General features: G+C 46.5%; 1 protein-coding gene across 1 annotated transcript in view; it reads right to left on the bottom strand.

Moving 5' to 3' along the window:
- Positions 1 to 21,369, bottom strand: part of POLR1E (RNA polymerase I subunit E) — a 59,377-nt gene that overhangs the window by 1,325 nt on the left and 36,683 nt on the right. Inside the window, exons 9-11 of the mRNA XM_088460102.1 lie at positions 12,201 to 12,331; positions 11,395 to 11,476; positions 1,878 to 2,009 (exon numbers count right to left, since the gene is read on the bottom strand). Of these exons, the coding sequence (XP_088316228.1) occupies positions 1,878 to 2,009; positions 11,395 to 11,476; positions 12,201 to 12,331 (345 nt within the window). The remainder of the gene's footprint in view (positions 1 to 1,877; positions 2,010 to 11,394; positions 11,477 to 12,200; positions 12,332 to 21,369) is intronic.

Here is a 21,369-nt window from a genome sequence, read left to right as displayed (position 1 = left end):
AAGATTTTAAAACTACAGAGTGGCCATCAAAATTTTGGTTCCATGGCCAGGAAACTCCCCAGGGGCGGCCATCAGTCAGTATGTGGCCCAGAAGTTGATTAACAGCATGCCGGGGCGAATTGCAGAGGTCTTGAAAAAGAAGGGTCAACACTGCAAATACTGACTCTTTGCATAAACTTAATGTAATTGTCAATAAAAGCCTTTGACACCTATGAAATGCTTGTAATGTTACTTCAGTATACCATAGTAACATCTGACAAAAAGGTATAAAAACACTGAAGCAGCAACTTTGTGAAAACCAATACTTGTGTCATTCTCAATACTTTTGGCCACAGTTGTAGGTCATAGCACTATACAGTAACAGCAGCCCCTGGCAATTCATTGGAAGCATTCAGAGTAGCATTAGGTGTACTTTCCTGAAGACTGCCCTTAGCAGTATGAACTGGGGTTCCCACTATATTGCACAGTACCACAATGTGCTCTTCTAAATCTGTACTTCATATCACCTGAACATACCTCAGCATCAGTGTATATACAACTAGTTAGAAGGTGTTTAAAGAGCTCAAGCATCAAAATCACTGCTGCATACAAAGTATTTAAGTTTTTAGCCACAGGAGGCCAGAGAACATGGGTAGCTAGAAGGCACTGCCAAGTTCCTAGGCTAACTACTGCTATATTTACTAAAACTAAATTGGTATGAAGTCCCGGGGCTATATAGCCACCGGTTCATATCCCGACGCCGGCAGCCCGAAGGGAGAAGATCCCGACAGGGCAGGTAAGTACTCTATCCCTACCCCTATCCCCCCTAACCCCTCCTTAGCTATGCCTAACCCTAACCTCCCCCCCTAATGCCTAACCTCCCCTCGGGGGTGCCTGACCCTAACCCTCCCTTACCGCACCCTAAACCCAACCCTCCCGGGGGGTGCCTAACCCTAACCTCCCCCTTCAAAACCTAACCCCGCTATGCTCCCTAATCTAACCATCCCCGCGACCAACACTAAGGGCACCCGGACTTACCTTGTTCGGTCCGGCATCCTTCGGTGTTCCGGCGTCAGGATTAAGATAGGCGTCGGCATTTCGGTGCCTATCTTAAATCCCTTGTCGGGATTCGGATGTCGGTATTGAGACCGGCACCATAACTACATCCCTCTAAAACATAACATTTATAAATTGCTAGCAGCTCTATACCTCCTCCACGCTATTCGCATATATATCAGCACTGGTTTGCCTGCTCACCGTTTTAAAATTATGTTAGTATATATTTCAAACTAATGAGCTTTTGTATCATCGCATCTTTCCATTGTTTTTAGACTGGACACACTCACTAGGATATTCTCTAACTTTACAACCTACTACACACCTACTATTGTTATTTTAGTACATTTTATTACATGTTTACTTATTTGCACTAGTGTATTTATTCGCTCTTAGTGATGTTATTTTAGCTATAGGATTCAGAGACGTACATTGTAGAGGTCTGTAGTTAGCTAATATATGAAGATCAATGTATGTAGTTATGTATTGAGGTATGTAATGAGGTGGAACATTATTTCCACTGTCCTGTGTTCAACCCAAGCGCTGCATTGAATATAATTGCTCTATGAAATTACATTATGTAATCATATCACTGGATTTATAAAAGGTGTTGCTTGGGCACGGACAAGAGATTAAATTAAGATTATTATAAAAAGTGTTTTGGCCTGGATTTGCTTTCACTCCAGAAAACTCTAGTGATTACATTGCAATAGCATAACATGCTTTGAGTTCTGTTGGGATATACTGTACAATGATTACAGACTGCATAACATATGGGATATACTGTACAATGATTACAGACTGCATAACATACAAACACTGTGGATAAGTGACACACTTGCCTGTTTTCTGTGAGCTTCAAGTCTCTCTGTAAAAATGACAGATCTACCTGAAAATCAGATATATGTAAGGCCAGGGCTATCACATAAGCCACAATTTTAGATTTCATTGTCCCAGATATTGAATTATGTATCCTAAAAGGACAAAAAGAAAACAAGCGGTTATGCTGTTAGACAGCCAAGGACAGAATAATCCACATTCAAAAAATGACAAGTACTAGTGAAGTTGTACACAAATTGTCATGGACCAAGCAGAAGATTCATTCACAATAATAAAAGATGAGGAGCGCTTATATGAATTTGCGCGTAGACGTAGAAGCATACAGAAAGATGGGCAATTAATAAGCAGTCTGCTGCCCTCAGGCAAACGTATTTACATAGACAGGCACCTCACATGTAAGACAGTGAAATGTTTGAAACCCAAATCTAGCAGCAGAAAAGGACATCAGATCATTGCAGCAAAGACTAGTAAAGTGAAGCCACATTCTACTGCATGAATTCCAAAGTCAGATTATTGAGTGCACAGCCACAATATAAAAAATTTATTCATCCCCTAAGGCATTTCACATCTTATATCATGGAAGCAAAAGGATTTCTTGAAACTGATGAACAGAAAATCTGTAATGGAAAAAAACAGAAGATCTTTCCTTATTACAAAAAAGCAGGCAATAAGTAATTACAGAGCTAGTCCTGCTTCTTCATAACATACATGTAAATAAACCGTGGCGCAAACTGTACAATGTAAGGAACAATACCATGAATTCTTTTTTTTTTTTTTTTTAACAAATCACTTGGTAGGAAGAAATATAGCTGTAAGGACCATTTTTCTTTGGTTTGTACCTTCAGGCTTCTAAAGTTTATAGATATGCAGTGTCATGCAACTACCATGACAGCCACAGATATCTGATGTAATAATAGAGAGACTTCGGAACATCCCTCTGAGCTGGCTGCATTATACAAATCCTCACCCTCATTCACCCCCCACAGTAGCACAGTGTGCTATCTTTCATGAGAAAACTTGTCTATAGATTGGGAGTAAGCACTCAGATGCACCATTCTGTACAGAAGGGAGGAATATTCTATGGTGCTCTCTTATGAAGCCATGATTGGAAAATTTGGTCTCCACATTAGGCGCTACGCTTGGAGCAAAGCAACACACCCCAAACATCCTTACTCTGGAGCAGTGTTTCCCAACCTCGGTGCCCAAGGCACACTAACAGTCTAGGTTTTAGTGATATCCATGCTGGTGCACATATGGTTACATCACAATGACTGAGGTGCTAATTGTGTCACCTGTGCTAAAGGAGGGCCCTGGTTGGGAAAACAAGAGATATGGTAAGAACTTACCTTTGTTATCTCTGTTTCTACGAAGTCCATAGGGTCCACAGGGTTGACCTTGGGGTATAGCTGGATCTGGATCCACGGGCACCACGCAGTTAAAGCTTTGCTGCTCCCAGGATGCACTTGGGTCCGTCCTCCTCTATACCCCGCCCCCAGCCACAGGCACCTCAGTTGGTAAGCAGCTAAGGCCGGAGGAGGAGACTAAACAGAGAGAAGGAAGACTGGAACACACAAGAAACCATACTCACAGAAATGGGAGACGGAAAACCGGTGACCAGCCACACAGCCCATTTGAAGCCAGGTGCGTCAGGGCGGGCGCCCTGTGGACCCTATGGACTTCGTAGAAACAGAGATAACAAAGGTAAGTTCTTACCATATCTCTTGTTTTCTACTTCAGGGTCCATAGGGGGTCCACAGGGTTGACCTTGGGGATGTCCCAAAGCAGTTCAACTAAGGGCGGGGACGCTCCTGTGCTGAAAGGAGTACCCGGCGCCCAAAGGATGCATCCTGAGAGGCGAAGGTGTCAAACGCAGAAAACCTCAAAAACGTCTGAATTGAAGACCAAGTAGCCGCCTTACACAGCTGAACAGCGGAGGCGCCACGTCTAGCAGCCCAAGAGGGACCCACAGAACGAGTGGAATGAGCCTTAACAGAGGCTGGCACAGGTAAACCCTCCTGTGCATAAGCCTCAAAAATAACTGAACGAAGCCAACGGGCTAACGTTTGCTTGTTGGCAGGCCAACCCCTCTTGTGAAAACCGAAGAGGACAAACAAAGAATCCGACTTCCTAACCGAAGCAGTCCGGTCCACGTAGATTCTAAGTGCCTGGACTACATCTAAGGAAGCCTCACCAGCGGAAAGATAAGGTGACTGAAAAGCTGGCACAACAAGTTCCTGATTAATGTGGAACTTTGAGACCACTTTGGGCAAAAACTCAGGACGAGTGCGGAGCACCGCCCTGTCCTGGTGAAAAATCAGAAAAGGGGGGCGACAGGAAAGCGCCCCCAATTCTGAAACCCTCCTGGCAGAAGCAATTGCCAGGAGAAAAATGGTCTTAAACGTCAGCCACTTAAGCTCCACCGACTCAAGCGGCTCAAAAGGAGGACCCTGCAAGACTCGCAGTACCACCGCCAAGTCCCACGGAGCCACCGGAGGCACGAAGGGAGGCTGGATCCTGAGAACACCTTGGAAAAAGGTGTGAACATCTGGCAGTGTAGCAATCCGTCGCTGAAACCACACGGACAAAGCAGACACATGAACCTTCAGAGAGGCCAGGTGTAAGCCGAGGTCCAAACCCGATTGAAGAAACTCCAAGATTCTGGAAACCCGGAACACCTGCGGATCATAGTTTCTGGATTCACACCACTGAAAATAAGTGCGCCACACCCTGTGGTAAATCCGCGCGGAAGCAGGCTTGCGTGCCCTAAGCATGGTACCAATGACCGAACTGGAGAAACCCCTAGACCTCAAGACGGCTGTCTCAAGAGCCACGCCGTCAAAGACAGCCGACCCAGACCCGGGTAAAGGCAGGGCCCTTGAGACATTAGGTCCCGACGCTGAGGAAGAAGGTACGGAGCGTCGATGGAGAGGCACCTCAGATCGGAGTACCAAGGACGTCTGGGCCACGCCGGAGCCACCAGCACGAGCGTGCCGCCGTCCTGCTTGAATTTCCGCAGAACTCGAGGAAGCAGGGATATCGGAGGAAACAGATACGCCAGGTGAAACGTCCATTTCACCGACAGAGCGTCTACCAGACAGGCGCCTGCGTCTCTTGTCCTTGACCCGTAAACGGGCAACTTGTGATTGTGACGGGAGGCCATCAAGTCCAGCTCCGGCAGCCCCCACCTGTCCATGAGTAGCTGAAACACCTCTGGGTGAAGCGACCATTCCCCGGGATGCACGTCGTGACGGCTGAGGAAGTCCGCCTTCCAATTGAGGACTCCGGGAATGAAGACTGCCGAGATCGCTGGAACGTGACACTCCGCCCAAGCAAGAATGTGAGACACCTCCGACATTGCTGCCCGGCTGCGAGTTCCCCCTTGGTGGTTGATGTACGCCACCGTGGTGGCGTTGTCGGGCTGCATCTGAACCGCCCTTCCGTGAAGAGCGGGGCCGGACGACTGCAGGGCCCTGTACACAGCCCGCAGTTCCAGGATGTTGATGGGGAGAAGTGCTTCTTCCGCGGACCAACGACCCTGAAGCGATAATGAGCCGGTCACTGCCCCCCAACCCCGGAGACTGGCATCCGTCGTGAGCAGGACCCAGTCCGGGATCCAAAAGGGGCGCCCCTCGACCAGATGCGCCGTCTGAAGCCACCAAGCCAAAGACTGCCGAACCTCCGGAGACAACACCAGCATCTGAGAGCGGATCCGGTGAGGTAACCCGTTCCATTCCGATAGAATCAGCCCCTGCAGGGGCCGGGAATGGAACTGGGCAAATTCCACCATGTCGAATGTCGACACCATGAACCCCAGAACTCTCATAGCTGAATGGACCGACAGGCGGCAACTGCTCAGGCAACTGTGTATCCGCAGCTGCAGGGAGGAGACCTTCTCCGGAGTCAGGAAAATCTGTTGCTGACGAGAATCCAGCAGGGCTCCCAAATGAACCATCCGCTGTGATGGAATCAGGGAGGACTTCTTCCAGTTTATCAACCACCCGTGTGCTTGAAGACAAGCAATGGTCAGGTGGAGATGTCGAAGAAGCACCTCCGGGGAGCTCGCCAGCAGCAGAAGATCGTCCAGGTACGGCAACAGACGTAGACCCTGACCCCGAAGGTGGGCAGCCATAACTGCCATCACCTTGGTGAACACCCACGGAGCCGTGGAAAGGCCGAAAGGCAACGCCCGAAATTGGTAGTGATGGTTCAGGATAGCAAACCTCAGATACCGCTGATGTGCCGGTGCTATGGGCACATGGAGATAGGCGTCCTGGATATCGAGGGAGACCATATAATCCCCGGGTTCCATCGCCAGAATGATGGAACGTAACGTTTCCATCCTGAACCTGGGAACTCTGAGGTATCTGTTCAGAGACTTCAAATTCAGGATAGGGCGATGAGAACCATTGTGTTTCTGTACCAGAAACAGAGTAGAATAGTACCCCGTCCCGCGCTGAGACTGCGGAACGGTAACAATGACCCCTGCTTGTAGCAAGGATTCTATAGCTACCTGAATCTGACCAGCTTTGGTCTTGTCCAGAGAAGGACTCGTACAGAAAAACTGGTGGGGCGGCCTGAACCGAAAAGACAGGGCGTACCCCTGAGAGACTACTTCTCGAACCCAGGCATCCGTGGTGGTATTGTGCCAACACTGGGCGAATTGGAGAAGTCGGCCTCCCACTCTGGGGTCCCCCAGAGAGAGGCCCGTCCCATCAGGCAGCAGGCTTATCCTCCTGCTTGGAAGAAGGGCGCCGAGCACTCCATGCTTGCTTCTTGGGCTTGGGTGCGGCCTTGGTCGCCGAATGTCTCGGAAAGGACTGGCCCTTGGCCTTACCCTGAACCCGAAAGGACCGAAAGGCAGAGCTCCTCACTTATATGGCGCAGAGGCCAAAGGGAGGAAAGCCGACTTGGACTTAGCCAAAGTATCCACTATTTTGTCCAAATCCGGACCAAATAGTAAATCACCATTAAAAGGCAAGGCCTCCAGACCCTTTTTTGAATCTGCATCAGCCCTCCAGGACCTCAGCCACAGGGAGCGTCGAGCAGACACCGCTGCAGCCGACACCCTAGAAGTGAGCAGGCTGGCATCCAAAGACGCTTCCCCAATATAGGAAGCTGCATCCCGCATCTGTCCCACTAACGCTCTCTGGATATCCGGAGCCTCATCAGGAAAGGTATCCTCCAAGGCATTGGCCCATGCCTCAATGGCTTTAGCCACCCAGGAGATAGCCATGGACGGGCGAGCCACCGCCCCGGAAAGAGAATAAATGGACTTTAAAAAAGTTCCCACCTTCCTGTCCGTGGGATCCTTCAAAGAGGAGATAGACGGCAATGGCAGCGTCGCGCTTTTGATCAAGCGGGTAACGTGGGAATCCACCGCCGGCGGAGTCTCCCATTTCCTGCAATGAGCTTCAGGAAAAGGATAGTTCGCCGCCAACCTCTTCTGTGGATGGAACCTCTTACTGGGTGATTGCCAGGCCGCCGCCATATGATCCGATAATTGATCAGACAGGGGGAACACAGTTGAAGTCACCTTGGCCTTTTTAAAATTAGGAAACTTCGACCTAGGAGCCGGCGCATCATCCTCAACATGTAGGATAGCCCGCACCGCCCTAACTAAGGCTGGAACATTAATGGAGGACTTAGCTTCCACCTCCTGCCCCATGGCATCAGAGTCAGAGTCCTCATGGATTTCTCCATCATCTGAGGACACTTCCGAGTCCGACAACTGCGCAGCTAGTGAACTCACAACCGGACGTTTAGACGCCCTTGGTGGCACATCACCTTGCAACATGGACTGAAACGCCGAGGATGAAGCCGCCAGACTCTGTACGGAGCTGGAGAGAACATCCACCCAAGGCGGAGGAGCCGTCGGAGCAAAACTCTGCAAAGGCACTACAGACTGACGCGTCCCTGGGGAAGACTGCACATACACAGGCAGTCCCGAGTAAGGACCCACAGTCTGGGGCCCCGGGGGGAGACCGCAACATTTGTGGAACACCCGGGAAATGGGGGATGGTGGGCTGCGGCAACGCCCTAGAAGGGACCGCTGATGGGACCGATAACCGGTCCGCAATAGACGCCAGCACCTTTGAAAACATCGCCCAAGGAGGGTCCTGTGATACAGGGGGGTTGGAGGGGCCCGGTACCAGCTGGCACCGCCCGCACAGACCATCCTGAGATAAGTCCTCCCCATCAACTCCAGCAGCACAGCGTCTGCAGGAAAATAGCACAGGAGCCACAGAGCGCTCAGTCTCCTCATCAGACATGATACCGTAACTCACAAGAAATACGTATCACCAGAGGAATTACGGTTTTAACACCCGCGCACTCACCAGTATGTGACACAACAGCCCAGATATGGTACTGTGTAGCACACAACAGTATGTGACTGACCCCACAAATACGTGTTTTATATAAGTGAGGGTCTCAGAAAACGCCCTTCCTCCACACACCTGCCGGGCCGTAGGAGAAGGAAAGGGATAGTTATAAGCTGACAGTAAGGAGAATAAGTCACAGACAGGCAGCACTAGCAATAGTCACATACAATGCAGAAAAGTTAGTACTCACTGCACCTTCCGCTACAATCAACCGCCCAGATTCAGTGTCTGGGAGGGCTATAGCGCTGTGTACACTGTCCTTTAGCAGGGGAGAGGTACACAGGGGGACCGGTCCACTTGATACCGCCTGGGAGTCTGCGATGCCTGCCAGTAAAGATGGCCGCCGGAGACCTCAGAGGAGGAGTGGCCGTAAGATAAGAGCAGCTCAGCGACGCCAGACTGCTTGTTGAAAGGCGCGCTGAGCTGAGGGGAGGAGCCGCTAGACAGGGAAGGCTGCCTCCCCTGGCTAGCAATTAACCCCCGGGTTGCCGGTCCCGCTACCAGCCTGTTACCCTGGTGGTCTAGCGGACACGCGGGGTATTCCTCAATTGAGGGGGAGCCCGCCACCGCCGCTAGCGCCTCCGGTCTGACCCTGGAGACCGGAGGCTTCTGACTGCATATAAAGTATACGCGGCGACACGCGGCTTACCTGATCCCCGTCGCGTCCGGCAGCAGCCAAGGGAGTCCCCAGAGCCCGGCTAGTACAGGCTCTGGGGTCCCGCCGCGATCCCCAGAGCTGTACTGGCGTTGCGGCGCCAGCGGGGAGAAGGAGCGGCAGCGTGGACGTCCTAAAGGACAGTCTGATGCTGCCGCTCTAAAAGTGTAAAAAAAGTAGAAAAAAATAAAAAAATTCTCTTTTAAAATAAAGCTTAGGGGCTGCTCCTGCAGCCCCACTGCGACAGGGTGACCCGACTCCGGCCGGGCACCAACTAAAACTGAGGTGCCTGTGGCCGGGGGCGGGGTATAGAGGAGGACGGACCCAAGTGCACCCTGGGAGCAGCAAAGCTTTAACTGCGTGGTGCCCGTGGATCCAGATCCAGCTATACCCCAAGGTCAACCCTGTGGACCCCCTATGGACCCTGAAGTAGAAACATTGCTTTGGATCATAGTCATGGGAATATATTTATATAATGATGCAGTTTTACTTTAGGGATTTGAAAAATAAAAGAGAGGACAAAATGGATAGACAGCCACATTTTGGGCCTTATTCAGAGTAAAAAATGCGTCTGAAAAGTCATATTTATGGGCCTTTTCCAGACTATTAAATTTTTAAGTCTAACTGCTGCTGCCTCCCCTCCATGTACCTTAGTCAGGTGCAGATGGAGTACAACGTGAGATGTACCATCACCGAGGGTGTGATTCATTACCAATCGCAACTGCGATCATGCACGCAATCGACCGATTGTTGCGTACTGCACATGCGTATGCATTGCAGCGTGCGAACCAGCCACTGCAATCGGGACAGTGACCATGCAGACCCGTCGCAGAGTGATTGACAGGAAGTGCCGTTTGGGGGTGGTGCCAAGAGGGGTAAAACACAGTTGCAGGGGTGTGCATAAATTATCCACTGCAATGCCGTACACAGTTTGAGCAGTCATAGCGTGCAATGAAGTTAGCAATGCCTAAGCGTGCATGAGGCTGCGATGGTACTCTATGGTTTTGCAGTGTCGCTAACACATTACGGATTTCTGCAAGGTAAAGTGGGCGTCCTTATGTTGTGCTGCGACGGCATAGCTATCGCAGTGGATTTGCACACTATTGCAGTGCGACTGCGTGTGTAATTGCAATCCTTAATGAATCAGGCCCTTAAGTACGGAAAATTGCAGTATACACTGGGGAGGAAGTTGTACACAGTACACTATGAAAACGCAAAGAAAAAAATGCAATTTGCAGCCAAAAAATAAACTGCAAATTGCTTCTATTCCCACAGGGCAATAACCCAAAACATAATAAAAGTCACTGGAGTGGCTAAGATACGGAAAATAAAAAAAATAATAATTTATCCTCAAGTTGCTTAGTTTGCAAAGTCCAGGACTCAAACCAACTGAGAATTGGTGGAATGATTTAATAATTGCTGTACTCATCCAAGCTCACCTGCAGCTAAAGTATTTATTTTTTTTTGCATTAGATTATTCTTGTGTTGAAATTTTTAAGAATGCCCTAAACAACTCATTTGGATTCCATGATATATGAAAATAAAATGTGAAAGATGCCAAAGAGGTGTATACTACTATTTAGGTTTACCTATGTGCATATACAAATGTGTCCTTATACGTCTAGACTTAATACGCCACACAGCGCGACTTGCCTAATGTGAGACTCCAGGTCTCATGCAACTCTGCCAAAAATGCGTCCAAGTCACAATGCGATGTCACTTGGATGCACAAGCAGACTGTGCTGATTAATTTGATATGCAACACTTGTATATCTGTGTGACAGAGTCTGTGTATGAACCACAACGGAACTTGGAATGAAAAAATCTGCGGACGCCACTTTGTAGCACTTCGTATACAAATTCAGGAACTCAGTCGCACACAGATATACAAGTGTCGCATATGAAATTACTCAGCAGAGTCTGTTGGTGCGTCCTAGTCGTATTGCAACTTAGACATATTTTTGGCAAAAGAGACACCCAATGCTAGCAGTCTCAAGGTAGCTGGTGCGTGGAGATGGGCCTTTTGGCTCCACTGCAGCAGAGATGTGTAAGGAGACATCTGTAAACAGCAGTTATAACACTTTAGTATACAAAGGCAAAACAACAATAGTGATCATCTCATCAGTCATCCTAAAGAGTGTAAATATTTGTTTTGGGACATAGAAATATGCAAGACCAAAGTCATTAATAATGACTTACAGCAGGCCTGGCCAACCTGTGGCTCTCCAGTTGTGAAACTACAAGCCCCAGCATGCCCTGTCACACTTTTAGCATTCCATAATAGCAAAACTGTAACAGGGTATGCTGGGAGCTGTAGTTTAACAACATCTGGAGAGCCATAGGTTGGCCAGGCCTGTCCTACAGGAATTCAAATGTATAGTATTGCTTTGTACACAGAGTAGTTCATTGAATTCCCAGGACAAACAAGAGCAAGCATCTGCTTCATTAGTATCATGTTATGTATAAGAAAAGGAATAATCTCACCTGTCATTTTTAAAGATGGTGACAGTAAAGTTTTTCATTAAGTTGCCACTTATAATCTTTGGACATTCGAAAGCAATAAGATCTACAAAGAGAACACAACACATTAAAAAGGCATGTATAGTCACAAGATAAAGAGATCATAAGGAGCCACAATAGACAAAGGTTAAACCCTAAGGGTCAATTTTACTAAGCACTGAGTTTGCAAAACTGATGGGTTTTCTGGGGTTTTCCGGAGCTTTTGCATCACACCAATTTACAAAGCTCAAAATCGCCTCCAAACTCCCTTTTACAAATTACTGTCCCAATTTTTTAACATTAAAAGTATAAAACACCCAAAAATAAGTTGTATCTGACAGGCATGAATTTCTTGGATGCATACAGCAGTGTTCTCGGCTTTTTTTTTTACACAAAAAAAAAAAGTGCGTGTCCCCAGCGTCCACCCCAAAAAGTTGTACCAGCACTTGAAGCTCTATGGCTTGTCCAAACAATCAAAGGGTCGCTGTGATATTTTGGTAAAATTTTTTTACTAGCACTACAGGTTCCAGCAAGCCCTGTAATGCCAAATTTTAATTGGCCTGCCAGGACATGCTGGCAAATTGAGAACCAGAAGTTCTGAATGAGCAAGCTCTTAATGTGTTTCATTTCCTGCAAAGCGGAATAAGATGTAGAGACTTACCAAATACCATGCATTATGGACCAAGGTATTCAAAATGTTTTTAAATTATATATTAATGGTTGAATCCACTCATTTCTAAATAATTCTGACCGACTCCCCACATTTTAAATGTCTTAAAACTAAGGCTCACCCTTCCGTTTCACAATCTTTAGTTGGCTCAGTTTAATCAGAATGTCCAAATACCAAAGAGCTCGGGCTTGTCTGTCAATATCTTTTGCTAGCCTCAACTCTTGGAGTTCTTGTAGTACATAAGAGCCATGTCTGTGGAAGGGGAGAAAATGGATTTAAGAGAACAACTTAATTTTCTTTTTTTTTTCATAATAGTTTTTATTGAAAGTTTAATACAAAGAAATGGGGATACAGAAGGAAAAAGAAGGGAAAAGGGGTAAGCCAGACATATAGCATATCACAATATAAATCAATCGATCTTGGTCCTTGTACATATAATTGATACTTAAACTTTTTAGGACAAGAAAAATGTTTTATAAAACACTTCACAACACATATAGACAAAATACTAAATATTCAGTTAATGGAGCTGCCCCGGATCTGCGTGAGGTGAACAGAGAACACCGGGAACAACCGGAACACTATAAATGGTGGAATGGCCTTGTTTTTCCCTATATTCTCCCCATTTAAACCATTTCATATGGATGGAATTGACGGAGGAGGAGTATTTCTCACCTGTTGTTTCAAAAACAAAATGCTTATGGATCTTGTTTTCTATGATTGTGATGTTGGGGAGAGAGGCTGTCTTCCACCCCTGAGCAATTGTAGCTTTTGTAGCAATCAGCACATGACCCATAATATATCTCTCGCCACGTGATAATTCCCCAGGATAGAAGTGGAATAAGGCAACTAGAGGCTCCGCCTGAATAGTTACACCAACTATTTTACTAATCATAAAAAATACTGCATTCCACAAGGGGCGAAGTAGAGGACAGGACCAAAAGACATGAAAGATGTCTCCCACCAAACCACAACCTCTCCAGCAATATTGCGAGACAGAGGGCCAGATCTTATGCAGCCTTTCAGGAGTAAAATATGCTCTCTGAAGTAATTTGTAATACATTTCTGAATGGTTGATACATTTGGATATAGTAAAACTGGAACGAAAAATAATATTCCAGTCCTCATCAGAAAGGTTCACAGCCAGATCCCTCTCCCATTTAAGCCGACACGGAAGTTTCCCTTTTTTTTTTAACATTAACATTATCTGATACTGATACCAGCAAGATATACCACCTTTGTGATTAGAGGATCGTAGGCGAGTCAGCAGCAGTGATGGGAAGGCAGGTTTTTTAAGTGGAGAAGGGAGGTGACTGTGCAACCAATGTCTCAGCTGTAAATATTTATGAAAGTCCTGCCTCGTTAAATCAAATTGCGTTTGAAGGGACACAAAAGAAGCCAAATCCTCCCCCGCGAATACATCCCCCAAAGAAGAGAGGCCCACCTTCGCCCAGGAACCTAAGTGCATATCAGGGATCAAATTGGCTATTGATCGGAGAGACAGATTAGGAGAAGGCAGGGAAATCTCTTCATCTAAGGAAACACAGGTATGCCAACATACTATTGTAGTCTGAACTGCTTTACAGAATCCCGGTCTGAAGGAGATTTCAGAAGAGGGCAGCCAGAATAGATCAGGAAGGGGAAAGGGGCGCATAAGTTCCCTTTCAATAATTACCCAGGGTTTGGGAGAGTCTATTATGAACCAGTCCCTTGCCTGGCTAAGTATACATGCTGAATGGTATCTCTCCAAGTCTGGGAAGGCCACTCCGCCTGTCTCCTTAGAGAGGGAGAGGGTATTTCTCGCTATTCTGGGTTGATTCCCCTTCCAAATATATTTAGTTAGTATTTGGTAAAATTTGTTACATATGGATTTGGATAGGGGTCTAGTAATGGTCCGAAATAAATACATTAGTTTCGGGAGCAGCACCATTTTTGCAGCTGCAATCCTTCCTAGCCAGGACACCTCATGTAGCATCCATTCTTTTGTTAAAGTTTCATAAGCTTTCAAGAGGGGCCCAAAATTACAATCAATAAGATCATGGTCTCTAGCTAAATGCACCCCCAGATATTTGAGGGACCTAGATTTCCATGTATATCTATACGTCTCCTGTAGTTTCTCCAAAATTACAGTTGGGATGTTAAGAGGGAGGGCTTCTGTCTTTGCTGTGTTGAGTTTGTAAAAGGACACTGCTGCGTATTGATCCAAAATGGCATGCAATGCTGGAAGGGACTCTTCTGGGTGGAGTAAACACAGTAAAATATCATCTGCGAATAAGTTTATTTTATGGGAGAAACCTCCGAGCAAGGGACCATGTATGGATTTGAGGGTTCTGATCATCTCCGCCAGAGGTTCAATGGCAAGCGCAAAGATGAGTGGCGAAAGTGGGCACCCCTGACGTGTGCCGTTGGTTATGTCAAATTTGTCAGATAGACAACCGTTTACAAATACCTTCGCAGAAGGGCAAGTATATAGGGCCGAAATGGAATCTAAAATACCTCCCTGGAAACCGAAACTGTGTAAAACCTTCATCAAATAACCCCAGTGCAGGCGGTCAAACGCCTTTTCGGCATCAAGCGATAGGATCAATAAAGGCTCCCTACGGTAGTCATAATATTCTATAATATTGAGAACTCTACGTGTATTGTCTGGGGCTTGCCTATGCATCACAAATCCGACCTGATCCGGTTTAATGAGAACCGGCAACAGCCGAGACAGGCGACTAGCAATCACTTTGGCAAACAACTTGACATCTGTGTTCAGCAAAGCAATAGGTCGGTAATTAGCTACAGCATTAGGGTCTTTGCCGGGTTTTGGTATGGCAATTATACGTGCCTCCAGCATTTCTTCAGGGAATTGCTTAGATTCCGTTGCTTCACCGAACACAGACAACAAAACCGGAGCCAGCTCAGCTTTAAATGTTTTGTAAAAGTTGGCAGAATAGCCGTCCGGACCTGGAGCCTTATCTGATTGCATTTTGCTAATGGCTACATCTATTTCCTCCAGAGTCCAAGGAGTGCTAAGGGACAGACAAGCCTCAGAAGACAATTTCGGGAGAGAAAGCCCACTCAAGAATTGCTCAATAAGGGCTGCCGTTGGTTGGGCAATATTGGGGTCAACTTTGAGGTTATAAAGTTGCGCATAATAGGTTGCAAAAGCATTAGCTATCTCTACAGGGTCCGATACTTTAGCCCCATGGTGATTGTAGATTCTCTGTATCTGCCCCCTAGCCCTTCGTCCACGTAATTTATTAGCCAACAGTCGACTTGCTCGATTACCAAATACATAGAACTTTTGATTTAATCTGGCAATATTACGCTGTACTTCTCTAAGTGAGAAGACATTCACCCTTTCTCGAGCATTGAGGAGTTGTTTATATAATATTTTATTAGAGGGGTCTGCTTTATGAGCTTCTTCAATTTGCGCTGCCTCAACTTCCGCTTTCTCATACTGTTGTTTATATTCTCTCTTAAGCCGAGCCGCAACTTGAATTGCTGAACCTCTAATAACTGCCTTCAATGAGCACCAAAAGTTAAATATGGAAGTTTCTTCCGGCTTATTGGTACTAAGAAAAATAGAAAGAGCCTCCTGAACTGCTTTATGAGCCTCCGGCTGAGTCAACAGGTGATTACCTAGTCTCCACGGGCCCGGGATTACTCTCCTATTCCCTATATCCCATTTAACAAAAAGGGGGGAGTGGTCTGACCAAGTCATGGGAAGAATATTGATACTACTAATAGATGATAAGGTCCATCTATCACATAGGGCCAAGTCTATCCGGGAATACGTCCTATGGACATTCGAATAAAAGGAATAATCTCTTACTGTAGGGTGTTTTGCTCTCCAGGCATCAAACAACCCGTGCTCTACTAAAAGCTGCTGGAAACCCTTAGAAAACTCCTGTGGTCTATTTGAACGGGAAGTTGTTGAATGGGATCTATCCATGGTTGGATCCAGGACCATATTAAAGTCTCCGAGGAGCAATAATGCTCCCTTAGAGTGTTTTTGTAAAGTCAAACAGAATTTTCTACAGAAGGCCAATTGCCCTGTATTTGGAACATAACATGAGACAATAGTAACCTCAACATTATCTAGTAATCCCACTAGAATTAGATACCTTCCCTGTGGGTCTGCATATTTTGAGGTTAGTGTAAATGCGCAATGTTGAGAAATAAGGATGGCTACTCCTGCTTTCTTTTGAGGCCCATTAGCTGTGTAGCAATGAGGGAATCTGATGTTATTAAATCTTGGAGGGGCAGACTGCTGAAAATGCGTCTCCTGAATCGCAACAATGTGGGCTTTAACCTTAGAAAAATACCGCAGTGCTAAATTTCTTTTTTGGGGAGAGTTCAATCCTTTCGCATTGATTGATAATAAATTAACCATATCTATACAGACAAGGTGTAAAATACTGTGCAGTGACCAACATCAAAATAACAATCCTGGGATTGCAAATCTGGCTGGGGAAAAGAGAAACACATAACAGGGTAACATAGATAAAAAGGAAAATAAAAAGGAAAAAAAAAACAGCAGACATTAGAAGGGGTATAAGAGAACATAAACGACCCCACTTGGAGCCAACAAGAGTCGTGTAAAAAACTACGACTCTTAGGAATTTGTGATTGGGGGGTAGTAGCCTATCCCCGTCACCCATAAACGAAAGTTAATTAACACTATAAATAAACCAAGCATAGAACCCTATCTTTACATACAAACGAGATCACTCAGGCAATGCAATTATGTGAAAAAGATAGCACGTAGTTTCAGCCTCCCCCCCGAATTTACGGGGAAGGGGCAGGAAACATTACCCGTAAATAAACAGTACCCAAGTGTAACCCCCTAGGAGAACATGGCCATACAAAACTTGGTAACATATAAAAAAAACGTATCCAAAGATACATACAAAAATTTAAATAAGTAACTGGCCTACTTGTAAATGAAACATATACTAGAATTCGAGTAAAATAATACAGTGAAAATGCATTATTGCCACTCTGAATAGACTAAGACATTCAAAATACTCACAAAACTTTCTCAGGCTATATATAGTAGCATACAGCAGAAAGAAAATTATAATGTGTACTTATGCTTGAAATCCCGCTATAGATCAGTCTTTCTGCAGGTTTTGATTGGATGAAGAATCAAAAGAATTTCCAGCAATGTTCCACCTAGATAGGGTTTTCCACCCTTCATCCAGGTTTGTAATTATGACTGTGGAACCATCACGTGACACTAGGAGTTTGGTAGGAAAACCCCATCGATAAAGTAGATTAGCTCTCCTGAGGGCACTAGTAATTGGATAGAAGGAGCGTCTCTTTGCCAATGTTGCTTGAGAGAGATCACCAAATAATTGGAGGCCTTTCAAAGCCGCTGCTGATTCCTCTGAAGGTCTAGCTGCCTTCAATAATGCCTCCTTCATATGAAAGAAATGCATCCGCATTAATACATCCCTAGATGCACCCTCCGGAGCACTTCTGGCTTTTGGAAGTCGATGAATGCGATCAATAAGAAGGTCATCTGATCGCGCTTCAGGCAGGAGCTTCCGAAATAAATTCAACGTAAATTCGTGGAGACCACTATGGGGAACAGTTTCAGGAACTCCTCGGAGTTTAATATTGTTGCGTCTTGATCTGTCCTCCAAATCTCCGACTTTCTCCCGAAGAGCAGTAATTTCAGTTTGGAGAGACTCATGCTGAACTATGAGGTCATTGTGTGACCCGACTACCTCCTCCATTTTATTTTCAAGGTTATTTGTTCGATCACCGAGGTCGTCAATTGACTGTTGACAAGCTTGAAGAGTGGCACGAAATTCCGCAGCAACCTCTACTTTAAATTGTGAGAGGAGTAGTTTCATGGTGCCGACTGTGAGAGAGTCACAATCTTTAGGGGAACTCGGTGCAGAATCGGTATGAGTGGGGGAGGAACTTGCATTAGATGGAGTAGTCAATTTAGTTTTCTGGGGAGCCAACGTCTCCATCCCGATAGCTTTAACAGTTTGAGGAGAGGGTTTGAAAAAGGCTATTTTTGAGACAGATTTAGAGATTTTAACTTTTTTCGGGCCCATAGTAAAATCCAGCGTAATCTCTCACGATAAAAAAAAATAAAGTGAATAAAAATGGGTATCACGTGAATGTATGTTCCACTTAACTCAGAAAAGTGTTAGGCCATTGAGATATCAGGGTGACAGGACAGAGAATTTAATCATCAGGCATAGAGAACTGCATCAGTGTGCCATGTAATATACTTTTCGGCCACCAGAGGGAGCTCACACCTCATACAAGCTCTGTTTCTATGGGGAATATTGCAGAAAAAAAAAACCAAGATGGCGTCGTCCCGGGGCTCCGGAGCCCAGCGTCCCCCACACTGTGGTCTTGATATGGGGAACTCCCAACAACTTAGGTAAGTCCCCAGGGTACCTTTAGATATGTGTCTGCTGCCCCTGAGCTTGAAGGCAGCAGGTGGACACTCGCGGCAGCGCAGCTATGGAAGTCGGAGGGCCTCTGAAATCTAGGTCCCGGCTGCAGGGTGGAAGGTAGGCCGCAGCTCTCGGGGAGGCAGGGAAGGTCACCCAGGCACCGCAGACACCTCTGCTGGCCTCTCTCAGGGTGAGAGACGCAGGGGAAAGTAAATATTTGGCAGTAAGATGCCTTTAACCTGAGCAGTAGGCAGTTTTAGAGAAGGGCTATCAGGAGCTCTTAAGCCACACTTCCGTCCCTGATGGCTGCCAGGCCACGCCCCGAGAACAACTTAATTTTCAATAATTAAAAAAAGAAAAAAAAGCCACAGGCTATATCCACATCTAAGATGAAACAATTTGATACGCTGTACAGTATATATTAATAGAACTATACAGTTGCAAAAATGTGGAGAAACCTATTAAATATCTTCACTGAAAGTGAGAACTCCCTCCACAGTGTACCACTTTAAACAGTACCGTTACAGTGCAGCACTGTGCCCTTTGCCGGCTCCGCCACCTAAGCGCATGGTGTCATGCAGAAGGGACGGGGCCACCAGCATAGTGAAGTCATGTCCAAAGCATCCAAAAAGGACACTCCAGGTGGCAATGCAGCAGCTATACTGGCTGCCATTCCAGGCATCCTGCTAGCCAGCAGCATGGGCTGTGGGGAAGCAACTGCGCCACCCCCAGGGCTCTGCGCCCTGAGCGACTGCACCACTAGCACACCCCTAGTTACGGCCCTGACGTTACACACAACATATATCAGCATAGGTTATTCCACAATAACGGTCCATTTGCTAAACTTAACAGACTGAAAAAATTGTAACTATGAATGATGGAATACGCAACAGATTTGCCACCCTTCTGGGTGATTTTTTTTTTCTAAAGCCTCAAAATTTGATCGACACTGTAGGCTTTATCTTAAGCCAGATGAGGACATATCCGGAGTTGAATTAATACTACTCTGACCCTTCTAATTAGAGAGTTATGGTAACACTTACCTTCATTAACTCTCTTTCTTCGAAGTCCATAGGGTTCACAAGGAGACATTGGAGTGTAGGTGGGACCTGGAGGACCGGACACAAACAGCAAAGATTTTCAATCCCAGGATGCTCCGGTCTTTTCCCTATACCCCGCCCACAGCCTGAGGGCACTTACTGTTAACAAGCCCAAGGCAGGAGCAGGATAGGAGAGAAGAATCACACACTCGCACAGAGAAGGAAACAAGTGACCAGAAGAAAACCTATAGAAGCTAGGAGCATCAGGACGGGTGCTCTGTGGACCCTATGAACTTCGAAGAAAGAGTTAACGAAGGTAAGTTTTACCATAACTGCTTTTCTTCTTCAGGGTCCATAGGGCCCCACAGGGAAACATTGGGGATGTCCCAAAGCAATTGTTCAAGGGCGGGAACGCACCTGAGTGGATAGGAGAACCCTACGCCCGAAGGAAGCATCCTGAGAGGCAAATGTATCAAAGGCATAAAACTCAAGAAAGGTGTGGTCAGAAGCCCAGGTGGCCGCCTTGCATAGCTATTCAGCTGAGGCGCCACGCCGGGCTGCTCATGAGGGACCCACAGAGCAAGTAGAATGAGCAGATACTGAAGCCGGCACAGGAATGCCAGTCTGCGTGTAAGCCTGTGAGATATAGTCATGTGAATTCATCTGGCCAGAGTCTGTCAGTTAGCTGGCCATACCCTTCTTGTGGAACCCATATAAGACAAAGAAGGAGTCCGATTTCCTGAGGGAAGTAGTGCAGTCCACATAGATCTTCAGAGCACGGACCACATCCAACGAGGCCTCACCCGCCGAGAGGTGTGGTGAATGAAATTCCGGAACCACAATTTCCTCATTCAGGTGGAAGCGAGAAACCACCTTGGGAAAGAGCAGCCCTGTCCTTGGGAGCGACATGAAAGCGCCCCTAAATCCAATACACTACGGGCAGATGCTATAGCAAGAAGAAACAGTCTTCACAGTGAGCCACTTGGCATCTACCGATTCCTAAAGTGCTTGAAGATCACCAGTGGCCAATCCTATGGAGCCACAGGAGGGACAAAGGGAGGTTGTATACGTAGAACACCTTGCATGGTGTGAACATCCGGTATAGTAGCAATTCTGCGCTGAAACCAGACAGACAAAGCAGAGACCTAGATGCAGTCCAGCCTGAAGGCGAGAATTCAAGAAACCTTAAAGACTCGCGGGTCATAGTTTCTTGAAGCACACCATTGAAAATATGTATGCCATATTCTGTGGTAAATCCTGGCTGAGACCGGTTTACGTGCTCTGAGAATGGGCTGGACCACAGAGTTGGAGAAACCCTTAGCCATTAGGAGGGAGGTCTCAAGAGCAAAGTCGTTAATGACAGACGGGCTAGGTCCGGATGTAGACATGGACCTTGAGACAGGTCTACTCGTAGAGGAAGAGGAACGTATATGGAGAGTCTTTGAAGACCTGGGCCAAGCTGTAGCTATGAACAGGACTGTGCCCCCCCCTCTGTCTGAACTGTCGAAGCACCTGAGGAAGTATGGATATTGGAGGGAAGAGATATGCCAAATGGAAGTTCCATTTCACTGACAATGCATCTATGAAGGCTGCATCGGGGTCCTGTGTTCTGGCTCCATAAACTGAAGTTTATTGTTGTGTCTTGAGGTCAAGAGGCCACTTCCGGAAGACCCCATTTGTCCACCGAAGCTGAAAGACTTCTGCATGTAGAGACCATTCTCCTGTATGCACGTCGTGACGGCTGAGGAAATACGCTGCCCAGTTGAGAATGCCCGGGACGAACACTGCGGAGATGGCTGGGAGATTGCATTCGGGCCCATGTGAGAATGTGGGACAC

The sequence above is a fragment of the Taudactylus pleione genome, unplaced genomic scaffold (genome assembly GCF_031769625.1).
Source record: "Taudactylus pleione unplaced genomic scaffold, aTauple2 ptg000967l, whole genome shotgun sequence".
Lineage (NCBI taxonomy): Eukaryota > Metazoa > Chordata > Amphibia > Anura > Myobatrachidae > Taudactylus > Taudactylus pleione.
Note: the sequence above shows the minus strand (reverse complement) of the source record. Positions and strands in the feature narration are given on the sequence as shown.